This window comes from Rhinatrema bivittatum, chromosome 6 (genome assembly GCF_901001135.1).
Source record: "Rhinatrema bivittatum chromosome 6, aRhiBiv1.1, whole genome shotgun sequence".
NCBI classification, from domain to species: Eukaryota; Metazoa; Chordata; class Amphibia; order Gymnophiona; family Rhinatrematidae; genus Rhinatrema; species Rhinatrema bivittatum.
In genome coordinates, this window is record NC_042620.1 from 360,411,698 (window position 1) to 360,431,287 (window position 19,590).

At 42.4% G+C, this 19,590-nt stretch overlaps 1 protein-coding gene across 1 annotated transcript in view; it reads right to left on the minus strand.

Annotated features, from left to right (window-relative positions):
- LOC115094738 (teneurin-1-like) overlaps window positions 1-19,590 on the minus strand; it is a 337,344-nt gene that overhangs the window by 307,061 nt on the left and 10,693 nt on the right. The window contains exon 3 of the mRNA XM_029607996.1: window positions 17,909-18,119. Within this exon, the coding sequence (XP_029463856.1) occupies window positions 17,909-18,119 (211 nt within the window). The remainder of the gene's footprint in view (window positions 1-17,908; window positions 18,120-19,590) is intronic.

Below are 19,590 nucleotides of genomic sequence, written 5' to 3' on the forward strand. Positions count from 1 at the left end.
TGAATCCAGAACCAGTGGGTTATGCACCTCTTCCAGCAGATGGAGACAGAGCAAACTGACATTACAGTATATATATATATATATACCCATGCAGTGATATCAGCCTGCCAGTATTCTCTTCAGAAGCAACTGTGGACAGACTAGCAAAAACTTAATCAATAATAGCCATTCCAGTACTTAGCCAACAGGAAACACTGAGCTCAGACAATGAATGGATCAACTCTAATCTAGGGAATGGATTGACACTTACCAGTAATCCCTGGAACATGTAGCCACGCAGGAGGACCATAGCACAATCATTCAGCAACCAAGGGCGTGAAGCTGGATTTATTTATTTAAAACTTCTTATATACCATTATAGCAAATAAAATTTGATCAAAACGGTTTACAAATGTTTCTAATTTATCAAAATAAAATGTAAATATAAAATAAAAAGAGTTTTTTAGAATAGTAAAATAAAGATAAAGTTAGAACAAAAATACAATAGGAAACATATCAATATAAAATAATAAATTTATGTCTATAGAGATTAATAAATCTATTTTACTAAAACAAAAAGATAGAAATAAGATAGTTGTTTCAACCACAGAGGAATAGAGGAGGAGAGGTACCTTGTCTCTTATTCTATGTTTTTAAATGCTTCTTTGAACAAATATGTTTTTAATGCCTTCTTAAAATCCTTACTATTTGAAATTTGGCATAATGAGTTTGATAGGAATTGATAGGAATTGATAGGAATTGGTTGCAATTTGATAGGAATTGCAACCAAAAATGCTCTCTGTCAGGTTACACTCAGTCTAGCTAGTCTTACGGAATGTCTAACAGGCTCTTGTTTGAAGATCTCTTGATGGCTTATAGATTCTTAAAGTGGAACAGAGCCATATAGAATTAGCACTAATAAAGAATGAATTACGGTTAATATTTTATACAAATTCCGATATTTGATAGGCAGCCAGGGTAAATTGTATAAGATAGGAGAGATATGTTTCTTTAAAGTTGTGCCACTAAGAATGCAAGCTGCAGTGTTTTGAATTAAATGCAATGGTCTAATATTTGATTCTGGTAGATCCAAATATAGGCCATTACAGTAATCGAAGCCTGAAAATATCAAAGATTAAAGAACTGAATGGAAATCTTAAGCAAATAGCAAATGTTTTAGATGTTTTAATAAGTGCAGTTTGAAAAATGTATTTTTGATCACTTTTGAAATATGACAGGATAAGGAAAGTTTTGAGTTCAGTATGATTCCTAAACTATGAGCTTGTTTATTGATTGGGATTCATCTATCTGTGTACTAAAGAAAATGAAATTATCAGGTAAGTAGTAATTTCTCATTTCTTAGCGTCCAGAAAGAAGAATCCAGAACCAGTGGGATGTACCCAAGCTACTCCCGAACAGGGTGGGAGGTTGCCCACGGTCCAGCCAAAACTGCATGTACAAAGGCTGCGTCCTCCCAGGCCTGCACATCCAGATGTTAATACCTGGAAAAGGTGTGTAAGGAGGACGATGTTGCAGCTCGGCAAATGTCAACAGGAGACAACAATATAACTTCCACCCATGACATTGCCTAAGCCCTAGTGGAATAAGCCCTAACCTGACTAGGCAATGGCTTCCAGGGTCATTGCTATCAATCTGAGCACCTGTAGATAGGACCACACTAATGGGCATATTGTGTTCATCAACAGATGCACTTGCACAACAACCCTGCCCTGCTTCATGTCGAACTGAACACCAAGATATTCTAGCGACTGAGATGACTGAAGACTGCTCTTGGCCAGGTTCATCACCTAACTGAGCTCCTGCAACAAGGAGACTATCTTGTATGACATCAGGAGGCTCTCTTCCAGAGATGTGGCCCCGAATCAGCCAGTCGTGAGATTCTGGTTCAGGTGTACCAGAATCTCACCTTTCTCAACTCTGCTGCCACCACCACCATAAACTTGGATAAAGTTCTGGGTGCAGTGGCCAGACCAAAAAGCAGCACTCAAAACTGATAATGACATCCCAAAACCACAAATCACAGAAAACAGTGCTCTAGCTGGATGAGGATATGCAGGTATGCCTCGCCCAGATCTAAGGAGGTCAGAAACTCCCCCAACTGTATGACCATTATCACTGAGCGCAAGGTTTATGTAAAGATGGTTGACCTCTTTAAGATCCAGGATGGGACAAAAAAAGCCCTTCTTCTTGGGCACAATTAAATAAATGGAATATTGGCTCATAATTTATAGAGACGTGGGCACTGGAACCACAGCCCTCAGACTGAAGTGTCTTGACAACGTACCGTCTGCCTCTTCTATGGGGAGTGGCAAGGAGACACCATGAACATGACCCAAGGAACACGTCATCTCCAAGACCCACTAGTCTAATGTGATCTCGACCTACTGCTGATAAAAGAGAAAGAGGCAACTCTCTATCTCCTGTTCCAGTGTGTGTTGTCTGGGATGAAAGGACTGAGACCTACAGAAAGTTTGAGTCCTCTGAAAGGCCGCTCCTCTGTAGGGTCAAAAATGTTTGGATCCCTTAGCATGACCTCTCAAGCTAAAGTATTGCAGCTTCTGTTTCTTATCTTCCAGCAACCGAGGAATCGAGGACTCACCCCACTTATTGGCCATTTTCTCCAACTCGCTCCCAAACAAGAGTGAGCCTTTAAAGGGCAACTTCATAAGGTTAGCCTTAGAGGTCGCATCGGCCAACCAATTTCTCGGCCATAACCGATGTCTGGCTGCTATTACTGAACTCACCCATGTGGCAGTGGTGCAGACCAAATCACTGCTTGGATCTTCCAAAAAGGCAATTGCTGGTTCCATTATTGCCCTGGAATTCACACCAGATTCATCAATCTCCTGAAAGAGAAGTAAATAGGAGCGAACCACCAGGGAACAGCAAGAAGCTATCTGCAATGTCATTGCCACTACTTCAAATGCTTGCTCAAGGATGGCCTCAATCCTTCTGTCCTGCGCATCCTTCAAGGCTGCTCCTCCCTTCACAGGGATAGTCATCCACTTGGTGACAGCACACTCAAGCGCGTCCACTTTTGGAAAACGATCTCTCGCCACTGAATCCAGGGAGTACAGGCCTTCTAAAACTTGTCCCCCTTTGAAATTAGCTTCCAGGCCACCCCTCTAAAGATCAATCAAATATTGAATTGCCTCCATAACAGAGAAAAAACAAGAGGCTTTACATAACGAAATAAAAATGGGATTTTTCTTTGGATCAGTCTTAGATTCAGCCCCAGGGACTCCCAACATTTTAATGTCTGGGAAATCAAAGCTGGTAACCAACTCTATGACAGAATCGCAACATTGTCCAATATGTTGCAATCCCGGAGAAATTTCCCCATCCTCCAGAGAGTAAGGATCAGCTTCATCATCCGGGCCATCTGGATCCCTAACAGGAAGACCAGCTGCCAATCTAAGTGAACTTTGATGCTTAACCGCAGCACCCGACCTGCAGAAGGTTACCATCTGCGAATCTGACTTGGAAAGATTAGATGGGGCCGAGGACTGTGCCTGGAGAAAGAATTGCAATCCTTGAAAAATTCCATCCAAGAAAAGGCAGAAAGATCCATGCCGAAATCAGGAGGCTCCTGCTTGTGCCCACTGTGCTCATTAATGGAGATAATGTCTCTAATGTCCGAGTGGGTGCCCACCTCAGCACCAGTGATCATCAAACGGTATGGTTTCATATCACTAATACATTACGGAGAAGTCGCACAAAGACCAGGATTTTGTGTTTCAAAAACATGGACTTTGTTGAAATGGGGAAATACCTAGAAGAAGAACTAGAAGGATGGGAGAAAATGAGAGATGTGGAACAACAGTGGGCCAAACTAAAAGGAACAATTACTAAAGCGACTAATATACATGTAAGAAAAGTAAAGAAAAGCAAGAAAAGAATGAAACCTATCTGGTTCACAAAAGAGGTGGCTGATAAAATAAAATAAAAGCATTTAAGAAATATAAAAGATCCCAAAGGGAAGATCCCAAGGAAGAATATCTGATAAAGCTGAGGGAGATGAAGAAAGTAATCAGGAAAGCGAAAAGTCAAGAGGAAGAAAGGATAGCCAAAGAGGTAAAGCGAGGTGACAAAACATTTTTCAGATACATCAGTGAAAGGAGAAAAGTCCAAAGTGGTATAGTGAAATTGAAAGGTGAAAAGGATCAATGGGTGGAGACAGATAAAGAAATGGCAGAAATATTAAACGAATACTTCAGTTCGGTGATCACTAAAGAAGACCCCGGAGAAGGGCCGTCGCTAATTAACAAGAAACTGGAGGAGAGTGGAATGGAACTCCGTTTACGGAAGAGAATGTATGGGAAGAGCTAGGAAAACTGAAAGTGGATAAAGCCATGGGGCCTGATGAGGTTCATCCCAGGATACTGAGGGAGCTCAGAGATGCGGAAAATCCCTTTCTCTGGAGACTCACCTCGGGAAGCACCTTGGGAAAATCCCTTGCTCCGGCGACTCACCCCGGGAAGCACCTCGGGAAAATCCCTATCCCTGGCGACTCACCTCGGGAAGCAGCAGCTGGAGAAGGCACAGACGGTCGTTCAGGCCTGCGCAATCGGCACCGGCGTCCCATCGGGGTAAGGCCTGTTTTAATTACCTAGCACCCGGGCAGGACCGACGCCGATCGCGAGGCAAGGCAGACTCCGTTTCACTTCCCTGCGAACCACGCGACAAAAAGCCCGCCCCCGAAAGCCAGCGAACCAATCAACAGACGGCTGCAAGGCAGCCAATCGGCTGAGGCCCAGCGGCCCTTTAAAATTAAAGAACAGCCCGTGGAAAATCCCTTTCTCCGGAGACTCACCTCAGGAAGCACCTTGGGAAAATCCCTTGCTCCGGCGACTCACCCCGGGAAGCACCTCGGGGAAATCCCTATCCCTGGCAACTCACCTCGGGAAGCACCTCGGGGAAATCCCTTGCTCCGGCGACTCACCCCGGGAAGCACCTCGGGGAAATCCCTATCCCTGGCGACTCACCTCGGGAAGCAGCAGCTGGAGAAGGCACAGACGGTCGTTCAGGCCTGCACAATCGGCGCCGGCGTCCCATCGGGGTAAGGCCTGTTTTAATTACCTAGCACCCGGGCAGGACCGACGCCGATCGCGAGGCAAGGCAGGCTCTGTTTCACTTCCCTGCGAACCACGTGACAAAAAGCCCGCCCCCGAAAGCCAGCGAACCAATCAACAGACGGCTGCAAGGCAGCCAATCGGCTGAGGCCCAGCGGCCCTTTAAAATTAATAGAACACCCAGACGCCGCGCGTCGAACGCCGCGCGCCGAAGGAGCACGTCAAAGGGGCTGGCCCCTTTGTGCGCCCCTTCGTGCAGCCCTGAGTGGAGACCTTTGCAATCAAGCCGGGATATCACCGTCCTTTACACACTACTGCCCACGCATTGCAGACAATTGCCTGTCTACTGCATTGAGGGCTGAACAACCCCTAAATGCAAACCAGGTCTCCAACAAAGTCCCTTTCTCCTACAATTAAGAAAATCACCAGGACCACTCACCGACAATCCAGGTGCATTACCAACCACCACCACACACAACTCACCTCCAAATTAACTTCGGCCACAACGTTCACTAGAATTCTAAGTATGGCAATATCAACCATCCCTATCATCCACAATCTCAAGAGACCCCCAGCAATAAAACAAGCTACACCACACTCTGCACACAAAAGATTCATCCCTATCATCATCTCACCCATAAACCAACTACTAGGCCTCTCTCTTTATACCTTATCGCTGCTGAATGCTCAGTCTCTGACAAAGAAAACCCACCTTCTTCATGACTATCTTCTGGAAACAAACACGGACCTATTTGCAGTCACAGAAACATGGTTAAAACCAGAAGACATCGCCTCAATCAATCAACTCCCCACTCACTCTTACAACATATTCTCTATCCCAAGATTCAAAAAAACGAGGAGGCGGTCTACTTCTCGCAGCAAAAAATACACTAGGAATGTCTCTTCAAACTACTTTATCCTTTCACTCTCTAGAATTCGCCGTATTCAAATCCTCCCAACTACAAATAGGGCTTATATACGCCACCCCAGGATATCTTGAAGCCGATCCATCACCGTTGATTGAAAATATAGTTAAGCACATCAATACTGACAAACCAGCGATTCTCCTGGGGGACTTTAATCTCCACGTGGACACATCCCCGCGCTCACCTAGTTGCGAAACCTTCCTAGACACACTAAAATTCATGGGTTTCAAACAATTAATTAATGAACCCACACACAAAGCAGGTCATACACTGGACCTCATATTCATCAACCATGAACTTACTCCTGCCTCCCAACCAAAATGCCTTCCAGTTCCTTGGTCAGACCACAAGCTGATCAACGCTGTACTAAACTTAAACCTACCCACCCCACCAAAAAAGCGGAACAACACAATTCAACTCAAGAAACTCTGCAGCCAGGAAACTCTTAGCAATAGCCTATCTGGAGAGCTCAACCAACTGGACCTCACAAACGCTGACTCAGCCATATCTTCCTGGAACAATATCACCAAAAAAGTGGCTGACACTACATGCCCGTCTATCACCAAAGCCTCCCAAGCAAACAAAGACAATAGGAAACCATGGTACACCCCAAAACTAAAAACCATTAAACAGGATCTCAGAAAAAAAGAACAACATTGGCGTAAAAACCCAACAGCTACTAACCTCACAGCATTTAAGTCCACGATGCACCTTTACAGAATATCCATCCTCCAAACAAAAAGAGACTTTTACTCACAAAAAATCCACCACTTCATCTTCGACCCCAGAGCGCTTTTTTCTTTGGTTTCATCCCTCACTAAACCCCCATTGACATCCATACCAGATGAGAAAGCGGCAAGCAAAGCAGAAGAACTTGCAACCTATTTCAAAAACAAGATCCCAAATCTACTAACTCAATCAAAGAATAACAAAAACCCTACGACAGTTACACCACCAGTTGCCTCTCTTTCACAAAAGGCAAGATTTGGGGAATTCGAACCGACTTCATCTCTAGAGATCAAAAACATCATAAAAAAGCTCAAACCTTCTTCACATCCTCAGGATACCATCCCAACCAATCTACTCATCACTTGTGCTAAAATCATCTCCAAACCCATTGCACAAATCATCAACTGCACATTAGCTCAAGGGTTAGTACCTAACCCTCTCAAAATGGCAATCATAAAACCACTCCTAAAAAAACCTAATCTGACTCCAGATAACCTGGCCAATTTTCGCCCAATAGCTAATCTACCCTTCATCGCAAAAATTTTGGAACGAGTTGTAAATAAACAACTAACAGAATACCTAAACGATAACAACATCCTCTCCCCGTCGCAGTACGGCTTCCGCCAATCTCGAAGCACGGAAACCCTCCTAATCTCATTAACAGACTCCATCTTACTGACTCTGGAAAAAAGACAGCCCTGTCTTCTCATCCTCCTAGACCTAACCGCAGCGTTTGACACGGTAAACCATAACACTTTAATAGATCGTCTGTCAGACATTGGAATTAGAGATGTGGCACTAAACTGGTTTATATCATTTTTACGGAACAGACAGTATAAGGTCAAAGTCAACAAGGATGAATCTCAACCAGTTAACTGCAACTTGGGAGTCCCACAAGGATCCTCTCCAATCTTATTCAATATATACCTCCTCCCACTCTGCCAGCTCCTCCTCAATCTAAATCTCATATACTATTTATACGCAGACGATGTTCAGATTCTGATTCCAATTACCGAATCTCTCCAAAAAACCCTGGACTTCTGGAACTCATGCCAACATGCCATCAACAACTTGCTCTCTAGCCTCAATTTGATCCTTAATCAGAACAAAACAGAATACCTCCTCATCTCCCAAGACGGAACCTACACACAATCAATTAACAACCTGTCCTCACAACCAACTCTCTCACCACAAGTCAGAAATCTAGGAATAATACTAGATAACCAAATGAATTACAGATCTCTCATCAAGAACATCGTAAAGGATGGATTCTTCAAATTACAAGTCTTAAAAAGACTGAGACCCCTCCTCCACTTTCAAGACTTCCGATTAGTTCTACAAGCAATCATTCTCACAAAAATAGATTACTGCAATGCACTTCTATTGGGCCTCCCTGCTAACGCCATAAAACCACTTCAGATGTTGCAAAATGCGGCTGCAAGGATCCTAACCAAGACTAACAAAAGAGAACACATCTCTCCTATCTTAAAAGACCTACACTGGCTTCCCGTTAAATTCAGAATACACTTCAAAGTGCTTTCATTAATCCACAAGGCACTACATAACTTTGCCCCACTCAAGCTCAAAATCCCTCTCAAACTACACACCTCTACCAGGCCAGTGAGACAAGCCTACAAAAACAACCTTCAGATTCCACCGATAAGATCATCATTAAGTAAAAGAGCCTTCTCTACAGCCGGCCCCAAACTCTGGAACACTCTCCCGTCAGACCTCAGATTAGTGCAATGCCCCACTATATTTAAAAAAGACTTAAGACTTGGTTATTCAATCAAGCGTTCTCATAAGCAACAGCCTGCCGAACTATTCATGCCAAGGACCCTTCTTTGGTAACCCCCCAGAGAACTATATAGATCATATCCAGAACTCTCAGACCTTCTTTGAATCCTTAACAGACTTAAATCCATTCCCAGATTGATACCTTGCTTCTTTGTTTTAGCCTACATTAGGCTCTGTAGCATTTACGTTATGTTATGTTATTACCCCATATATCTGTATCCAAGTTACTTTTACCTGTTCATTGCAAGACATTAACTTGTCATTGTTCTGTTCAGAATGTAAACCGAATTGATCAGTAGCTCTGTTATTGGAAAATCGGTATATAAAAGTGCAAAATAAATAAATAAATAAATGTGCTGGCGGCTCCGCTGCGTGACCTGTTCAATAGATCCCTGGAAACGGGAGTGCTGCCGAGTGACTGGAGAAGAGTGACAGTGGTCCCTCTTCACAAGAGTGGGAACAGAGAGGAAACTGGTAACTACAGGCCGGTTAGCCTCACCTCAGTGGTGGGGAAAAGTATTAGTCACTGCTGAAGGAAAGAATAGTGAACTATCTACAAGAAGCAGAATTGCTGGACCAGAGGCAGCATGGTTTCCTCAAGGGAAGGTCCTGCTGACAAATCTGATAGACTTTTTTGATTGGGTGACTAAAGAATTGGATCAAGGAAGAGCGGTTGATGTCATCTACTTGGATTTTGGCAAAGCTTTTGATATGGTCCCACACAGGAGGCTTGTGAATAAAACAAGAAGCTTGGGAGTGAGTGCCAAGGTGGTGGCATGGATAACAAACTGGTTGAAGGACAGAAGACAATGTGTGATGGTAAATGGAACTTACTCGGAAGAGAGAGCAGTGATGAGTGGAGTGCCACAAGGGTTGGTGTTGGGACCGGTCCTGTTCAATATCTTCGTGAGCGACATTGCGGATGGGATAGAAGGTAAGGTTTGTCTATTTGTAGATGATACTAAGATCTGCAACAGAGTGGACACTTCGGAAGGAGTGGAGACAATGAGACGGGATTTAAGGAAGCTGGAAGACTGGTCAAAGATATGGCAGCTGAGATTCAATGCCAAGAAGTGCAGAGTCATGCATATGGGGTGTGGAAATCCAAAAAGATATTCGATGGGTGGTGAAGGGCTGATGTGCATGGAGCAGGAGAGAGACCTTGGGGTGATAGTGTTTTACGATCTGAAGTCGGCGAAACAATGCGACAAGGTGATAGCTAAAGCCATAAGAATCCTGGGCTGCATAGAGAGAGGAATAACGAGTAAGAAAAGGGAAGTGATTATCCCCTTGTCAGGTCCTTGGTGAGGTCTGTGTTCAGTTCTGGAGACCGTATCTCAGAAGGGACAGAGACAGGATGGAGGCAGTCCAGAGAAGAGCGACCAAAAAGGTGGAGGGTCTTCATCGAATGACTTATGAGGAGAGATTGAAGAATCTAAATATGTATACCCTGGAGGAAAGGAGGAACAGGGGTGATATGATACAGACTTTCAGATACTTGAAAGGTTTTAATGATCCAAAGTCAATGACAAACATTTTCCGTTGGAAAAAAATCAGCATAACCAGGGGTCATCACTTAAAACTCCAGGGAGGAAGACTCAGAACCAATGTCAGGAAGTATTTCTTCATGGATAGGGTTGTGGATGCCTGGAATGCCCTTCCGGAAGAAGTGGTGAGGACCAAATATGTGAAGGATTTCAAAATGGCGTGGGATAAACGCTGTGGATCCATAAAGTCTTGAGGATGTGAATGGAATGAAATGAAGAGAAGAGGCATGGGGGTGGCTTGCGGGAATGATGGCTACTACCCTTATTCAATAAACATACACAAGGTTAATGCGACTCCAACATTAGTCTATGCTTCTTTTTTTTTTTTTATACTTTATTTATTGATTTTCTAATAAATCACAATCATGATTTACACTAGAAACACAAAAATAAAATAGCTTAGTGTAGAAATTAACAAAAGAAATTGTAATCAGGAAATAATAATTTTAAACAATCTAAGCCATTAAACTCAATTCAATCTTGAGAGGAATGCAGAATAACACATAATTTTGGGAGAAATATATAACATATTACCAACATAACAGGGCTATTACAGAAACCTGCATCTCTTATATTCTAATTAACATTGGGCAAAGGGGATGAAGTAGCTACTTGACGTGTTTCTAGGAAATTTTTCAAATGCTCCGGCATGGAAAAAATGAAAACTTCATTTTGCTTGGCAATTAGACATTTATATGGAAAACGCAGCTTAAAAGAAAATCCTAAAGCAATTACTTCCTGGCGGTAGCCTAAAAAGGCTTTCCGTCTCACCTGCGTTGATGCAGCTAGGTCAGGGAAAATTTTTATATTCTGGCCAAAGTAATTGATGGGGAATTTGGCAAAATATCTTTTCATTAATATATTTACATCATTAATCGTGGAAAAGCTTGCCAATAAAGTCCCTCTTTCAATTACTTGTGCCTGAGAGTCCTCTAGAAAGTTTGTCAAGTTCCCCTGAAACATTTGATTTATTTCTTGTGATGGCGGATTCTTTGGTCTAGGCAAAAAATAAGAATTTAATACTGTTAATGAATCATCTTCAACAAAACCAAGGCTCTCATTTAGAAATTTTTTCAAGGAAACCAAAGGAGCTTCTCCAATTATTCTGGGGAAGTTTAAGATTCTTAAATTGAGGCGCTTGGAGTTGTTTTCGATGGCTTCAATTCTCTTTACAATACTTTCTCTTTCCTTAATTAAAGTTATATGAAAATCTTGATGTTTTTTCTCATTTAGTTCAAGTTTTCTAATTCTTTCAGAAGATTCTTTAATTTGTTTCTGGATCTGAAAAACTTCCTGCTGATGACCCTTACTTAGCGAATCAACTTTATATTCCAAGCCTTTTATGTTTTCTATCATCCCAGCCATCATCTCCCAAAGGTTCTCCAATGTAACCACCGCTGGTCGTGTCAATGGTCAGTGGTCAATGGTCAGTAATGTCTCTAACCCCTTAGGGGGAGGCATCAATTCTGTTCCTCCTTCCGCTCCTTCGACATCCAGAGCTGATTGGGCAATTTGTCTTTGAATGCGGGTGTCTCCTTCCCCCGCTTCCAAATTAGGAAATGAAGAAAAGAGGATTTATATCACTGGGCAACACATTTTCACAAAAGTCATGTTACGGAAATGAAATTAGTCAATTCTTATACATTTCCATGTGCTAAACACGAATGTGACTGTGAAAATGCAAAATTGGCTCTAGTTTTTTTGTAATATGCAATAATATAATTACATCTTGAACTGTATGCCAATAGCTCACTGGGCAACAAATTTTCACAAAAGTCATGTTACTGAAATGAAATTAGTCAATTCTTATAAATTTCCATGTGCTAAACATGAATGTGAGTGTCAAAATGCAAAATTGGCTCTAGTTTTTTTGTAATATGCAATAATATAATTACATCTTGAATTGTATGCCAATAGTAGGAGACCTACGGTTAATACCGTTTGAAAAATGAAGTCATAGACTACGTCTTAGATTTCTTTGCTTGTCTCTTGTACACCTGTTCGGGAGCATCTCTGCAGAGTGTCCAGCAGTAGTCAGCCAGCATGAATATTTCAAATGCTCACCCTTTCTGACTGGGCTTCATATAGTACACTGCTGACGTCAGCTTACTCAGCAGCAGCATGACAGTAGAACTGCATTGCATCAGAAAATGATGTAATAAACTCTGGATGATGTGTGCATGATGGTATTATGCAATATGATGCAATATTACATCATTCTGGGCTTATTTACAGTCCTACTGGATAAATTTACATGATTAAACATAGAAAGTGAACTATATTAAATATATTCAAAATGAGAGCCAATAAAAACTTTTCATGGTCATATTCGTGTTCAGCACATCAAGATACTACAGAGTAGGACCTTTTTAGGTCAGTAACACTTTCATTGTTGCCCAGTGAGACAACAACCAACAAGGACTAAATTGCAAGGGCTGGGTAAATAGGTGTGGGAGTAGCTTGCTTATTGCAGCGGTTACTACCCCTAATCATTTAGGCTTCATACTTCACATTGATGCAGTTCCAGCACTGCTCTCTACATCAATGGCGGGGGTGGAAGGAAATTAGAACCAAAAAGTTACCAATAAGGGCCCTGACCTCAGCGGTCAGAGTAACAGATAAGTATGAGAAAAATAAGTATGAAACCTTGCTGGGCAGACTGGATGGGCCATTTGGTCTTCTTCTGCCGTCATTTCTATGTTTCCCCCGCTGATAAACCAGTTAAGGGAGATCCAAGGTCAGGCATTCCTTCTGACAGGCTTTTAGTCAGGTCCTCATCAGGCTGGGAAGAACCAGGATTAGTATAATCAGTCGAAGGCAATTCTCCCTAAGCCTCCAAGCAGCGCTGGAACTAGTTAGAGGGAACAGCAGGCTGAGATTCCCTAATATGACAAGCTAATAATATGTAGAAACTGGTTATCATGTGGTATTAATATAAATAAAAAAAATAGGAAACCATATGTGGAAAAAATGAAGAATGCTGGATGGAAATTCTGATGCCAAAATAAAAATCCAACATTGTTCTTTGTAATTTAACTGTGATCGAATTTATCCTCCCCTATTGGATATGTGAACCATATCCAAAATTGACCATCATATTTGGTCAAACGTATGCTGTTTTAATAAGCAATGTTTGACAATGGGAGCTTCTGTGTTATGTGTATGTAACCGGCTGCGGTGTTCTCTCAATCATACCTTGATTGGTCGGGAGGTGCGGCCAACATACAGCTGTGGGCATGGGCATTGCAAAACGTATACAACGTTGTTAGAATTACAATCACTAGAAAAAAATTACAAAGAACAACGTTGGATTTTTATTTTGGCATCAGTATTTCTATTCGGCATGAATGATAGCATCGAATGGATGACGCTGATTTAAAGGGATTTAAAGGGCATTTTCCTAGTTTGTTCTCACTGGTTCTCGGTATGATGTCTGTCATTGGTTAAATTTTGAGTCACAGTCGTGCTTAAATTCTCAGGTTAGTTAAAATGGCGGATCCATTTATAAATGCTCTGACCACTGAGTATTTAACTTGTGAAAAGATTTCGTAGTAAAAACACATACGTATGGAGTTAAATACTCTTTATCATTTTGGGTTTATTTGTTGGGCACTTTAATATTGACAATTTTATTTTATTTTTTAGAAACATGCACGATGTATAGTGATTAAGGCCCCTGAGGAAGGTTCAACGGAACACATGCTGTGTTGGGCAAGAGATTTGGGCAACACATCTGTGCAGTTAATCTTATGATGTGTCCTTTTTTCCAAAATTTTTTGATGTTTTGGATTAACAATTCATTACCTTTAGAAGGTGGCGCAGAGAGATGTAAGTGGAGAACCCAATGATTAAAAGTTGGAGCGCATATACTTCATTACTTTGATAACATACGAATTAGTGTTCTATCCACATAAGTGAATATCTTGCAAATATAACCATAAGAGCTATATGTTTGGCTCATTAATGAGGGTTTCTCCATTTCATCTATTCTTCATTTTTTCCACTTGGTTTTCTATTTTTTTGATTTTTTTGACTAAAGAGGGTAAGGCACTTAGGTTTCTTAGCTATAGGCACCATCAGTCTGACAGTAAACTTAACAGGCAACTGAAAGGAATGCGTTCAGCTGAATTTGAACTGTAAAAATAGGCATCCAAAATTTAAGAGTACAACCCTGTATCTCAACGAGCGCCCTCAATTACGCCCAGATTGTGCGTACTGGAAAGCACGAGCCCAAATTAGGCACCGCTACCAACTGGACGTCCAAGCAGATATCCAACTAAACATTGAAAAACTGGGCGCACAACTGGATGCACAACCGGATGCACTCGCACGAACTGATGGTCCTGAAGAGGGCAGACTAACATGCAGGAAAATGTGTGAAATGCCTCCATGGCCTACCACATGGCGCATAGAGAAAAGCCTAAGAGCAGGGCCTAACCCAAAAGGGCTGTTCAACCCGCCAGGCTGCTCATGTCCCTTAAATTCCCTCAGAGGCAGGAGCGAACATTGGATCGATGCGTCGAGCATGGAGACTGGAGGAAGGAGGAAGCCCTACAAAAAATCCTTCTCTGTTCTCTTTTTTTTTTAAGCTTTACCTGAGTTCAGCCCGTCTCGGCTGAGTACAAAGTTGGTCTCCAGCTGTGGAGGGAGAGGGCATATACTGTCACTGCCACGTTCGGCTTTCTGCACCCACTGCCTTTCAGCTGTTTCCAACAGCTAAGTCCACGCCGGCTGAAAACATCAGCTACTGGACCAAGGCACTCATCTGAGGGACAATGGAAATGTTACGCCCGTTGGTCGCAGATGGCTGTGACCACATATGCTCACCTCTTTCTTTGCTGCACCGTCAATCCTAGGAATAATGGCGGCCTCCACCAGTCACTGCCGACATGCCTGGCGTTCCTGGCATGGCGTGGGCGCTGCCAACTGTCATCTTGTTTCAGGAATTACCTAGCCGCGCGCTCCAACTTTTAATCATTGGGTTCTCCACTTACATCTCTCTGCACCACCTTCTAAAGGTAATGAATTGTTAATCCAAAACATCAAAAAATTTGTACACGTCATGGCGGGAACTTCAGGGGCGTCCCCTCCGAATGACGTCATCTCTCTGCTGTACTTAAGCTGACTGGCCTTATGATTTGATGAGTTAGCAAGGGGTTCCCTTGTTGCTGAATTCCTCTCCATCCTTGGACTTCCGGTTCCAGATTCCTTCCTTGGCATGAGAAGCTCTGGGTACCCGCTCCTCGGGGGTCCTTCCTGCCTTGGACTGCTACCTGTGCCTGGGACACTCTCCTGGAACTACCTCTTGTGAGTACATGACTACGGACTTCAATGATACCAAACCTATTGTGGGATTATCTGCGGTGTACCCCATGCCTCGGGCCACTACCGTATCCTCCCCAGTAGGACTCGCTCCAGTATACACTGCACTGCAGGTCATTACCGCACCATCTATAGGAGCCTCTTCCGGGTTCCTGCACCTCAGACTACCTTATCAACACCACAGAACAGACATCTTCGGCGTACCCCGCTCTGCGGGCCACTACCTGATCTTCACATTGGGGGTATATCCCTCAGCTCAGAACTATACTTTAACTATACCTCCCGCTCCATGGGCTTTGCTTTTCCTTCCTGTATGGTAGAGACTAATAAAGTCTCTACCATACAGCTGTGTCCGAGACTACTGAGACACGCCTACCGACGGTGAGGCTCACAGGGCTCCTCCCTGTGGGCAGAGACACCTCTCACCAGGGTTCACACTCTTACAAAACATAACAAGAAATCACCTCAGGAATTCTCAACTGGCGGAGGGACCATTTGGTATCACCACAGGAGAGTGGAGTGAATTAAATTTCCTTCTTTTTTCTTCTTCTAAGCTTGAAGCAATCCCCAGTGGGGAGATGCACATCCACAATCTACTGAAGACGGAGAATATTGGTAGACTGATGTCACTACAGGGGTATATATATTGTCAGCTTGCTCAGTCTCCATCTGCTGGTAGAGGTGCATAATCCACTGATTCTGGATTCATCTGTCTGGAGGCTAAGAAAATCACATATTATACCTATCTTATAATTTCACAGATTTTTAAGCTTCCTACCATAAGTAAAAAATGTTTTGATATAGACTAATAACTTTTTATGTTGAAAGTCATAAGCATTTTTATTCTTTTCATTTTGCAAACATAACAATATTTTCATTAAAATGGGAGCTAATGGAGCAAATCTGCCTTGCCATACAGAACTGTAAATTACTAACTTCCCAGGACCTTGAATTCAGTGGAGGATTGTTCTTTCCTTCACTTAAGTTTCATATTCTCCATATTGCAGTTCTCAGTAGAGATGTGAATCGGAACCGGAATCTGATCGGTTCCGGTCCCGATCCAAATCTTAAAATTTTTATCACCCAGCCCGATTTGAGTTCTGATTATCGGCTGCACCTGATCCGATAATCAAAACACCCTCCCAAACCCCCAAAAAAGGTTTTAAAATTACCTGGTGGTCCAGCGGGAGCGCGGGGAGCGATCTCCCGCTCTCGGGCCATCGGCTGCGTTAATAAAAATGGCGCCGATGGCCCTTTGCCCTTACCATGTGACAGGGCAAAGGTAGCGCCGGCACCATTTTGAATATTGGCAATACGGCCTGAGTGCAGGAGATCGCTCCTGGACCCCCGCTGGACCCCCAGGGACTTTTGGCCAGCTTGGGGGGGCCTCCTGACCCCCACAAGACTTGCCAAATGTCCAGCGGGGGTCCGGGAGTGACCTCCTGCACTCGGGCCGTATTGCCAGCATTCAAAATGGCGCCGGTGCTACCTTTGCCCTCACTATGTCATAGGGGCCGACGGTCGGCCCACGGTCGGCCCCTGTGACATAGTGACATATGGTAAGGGCAAAGGGCCATCGGCGCCATTTTTATTAACGCAGCCGATGGCCCAAGAGCGGGAGATCGCACCGTCCCCCCCCCCCCCCCCCCCCTGGACAACCAGGTAATTTAAAACATTTTGGGGGGGTTCGGGAGGGTGGGGAATTTGTTTTAAAGGGTCGGGGTGGGTTTTAGGGTTGTTTTGGTGTGCCGGTTTTCCCCCCCTCCCCCTATTTACGATTTTTCACGATAAATCGGGGGAATTTCTATTGTATCGCGACTCTAACGATTTTTAATGATTTAAAAAATATCTGACAATTTTTTTAATCGTCAAAAAACGATTCACAACCCTAGTTCTCAGTTCTCAACTATGGCCAGCCTGCAAATATTGCACTACCAGCAAAAAAAGCCTATGCACATTCAGGGTGCACTTGCTGTGATGGTAATTAATACACTGCTACTAAACTGATTAGTTTATAAATCTATTTCTAAAATCTAAAGTCCTTTCTGGAACTTACATTCCAAATCTACATGTCTATCTTGTTTTCCAGGTCAGCAGTTTGACATTTGCTATTAAAGATATTTTATGTTTCTTCTAAATGCAGTTTGGATAAAGGAGTATGGATGCCTGGTTAGTCCACGTGAATGCTCGGAAACAGAAGTCAATAAAAACAAATATAAGGCTGCAACCTTTTATTGGATTGACAAAATACTTTCCTTGGCTAGTTTCCAGGGGTTAACACTCCCTTCATCTCTACATCCGTGAATGCATTTTGAATTTACTGCACAAATTCATAACTTTACCCAGCCACACCCAAACAGTAAATGCATTATGTGATAACTAGAACTAAGAAGCCAAACTGATAAAAGTTAAACCGGTGCTGACCTAAGGCACATTTATTAGGGACCGTCTGGAGTTTTGTTTTGCGGTTGAATGGGTTAATTAATAGTAAATGCAGTTAAAACGGTAATCTCACCCATTGCAGTCGTTAATACAAACACTTGCTCTGTCTTCTTTCCGTCGTTGTAAAAAGCGAGATGCCAGGCGCCGTGATCCATGTATTCAATGAATCCTGTTTCTTGCAACGATGTCAAGATTAGACTTCTAGGGACTTGATGGGAATCCTCAGGATTTTTCGGTTCTGGTTTGATTAACTGCTTCCCATCCATCAGTTTAACGAAATCAAACTGAAACAATTATATGGATTATTTTAATGGTGATTCCCCAGAGAAATCCTGAACAATCCTATCTGTAATGAATCTTTCAAGCACACTGAGGCACGTTTTCAGGAGCTTTTCCATAGACACAGGTTTGAACAAAGTACTTTTGAAAGTGCAGTGGATTATTCTACCATTGCTCATTTTACTGAAGTTTATGCCATTGATTTGAGAAAGGTTGATTAAAATGCCAGCACACTAAACATTATTTTCTTTTCTTGCTGTCAGCTTCTGACATAAGCTGCACAGTTATTATGCAAATAAACAGATATCAATGTTAACAGAGGGTTTAAGATTAATGACATTATATAGGCTCTTTTTTTTTTTTTTGCACAGTTGTTGTTAAGCTGGCAAATCACTTGGTATCCTGGTAGGGATCTCACTTTACTGCTGGCTGAGAAAAAAAAAAAAGCATTGATTTTGTGTGTTACATATGTGCAATTTTAACCTGTGTAGCAGAAGATGATGGGTGAAATCATATTCTGTGAGGTGATATTCCACAAATACTGCTTCATTATTCACTTGGGAGGGAGGGGCTCTATTTACTAAAGTGTGTTACATATTTGCACAGGTGAGAGAGGATGTTTATCAACCTGCAAATTAAAATCACCAAATATAAATTTAAATAGCTCAAAAATTCAATATCCTGCCCTATCAAACCCAATAGGAATGCCCAAAGCAGCTTAAAAAAACAGATTAATACAATACAATATAATACAAATTCACAAATACAATACTGTATAATACAATATCACAAATTTATAAAACAATTCATTCATTGGGACAAGGTCCGCTGCCAATATTAAGCTATGGTCTTTGCATCAATGCTCAAGCTGGAAGGGCATGCATGCCTTGGCTTTGAAACTTGCCTTGGGCATAACATACCCTTGGTGCTTTTTTTCTGCAGGTAGGATTTTAAGGGAAAAGTATGCATGCAGTGCTGAAAATCCAATCTTCACACATGCCTTTCCCTTCCCTGACTTAAACATGCCTATGGGAAAGCCTTCTCTGGACATGGCTGACAGTGCACACACCGTAGAGCAAAGTTGCATTGGAATTGGGGGGGGGGGGGGGGGGATTTTCAGAGAGCTGATTGATGTGGGTAAAATGCACAAATGTCCAAATTGCAACGCCAGATGCACCCAGAGCTGCAATTCCACAGCTGATGTTAGAATGCTATATTTGGCATGAGAGATATAGGGTTGGGGGTTCAGAGAAGGGAAAAAATATTTAGATCAGTTTTATTATATAAATAAGAGGTTAAAGAATAGAAATAGTTTTACAGAATATATTGCAGGCCACAAATATAGTGCTACAATTTGATATATCCGGCAAAAAGATTTCATGTCGTATAATTTTTGCTTTAATGCCTACTAGTAAGCAGCAGAAAATAATTGTGAGTACAGTTTAAGCATTAATAATAGAAAGCATCATTCTAAAG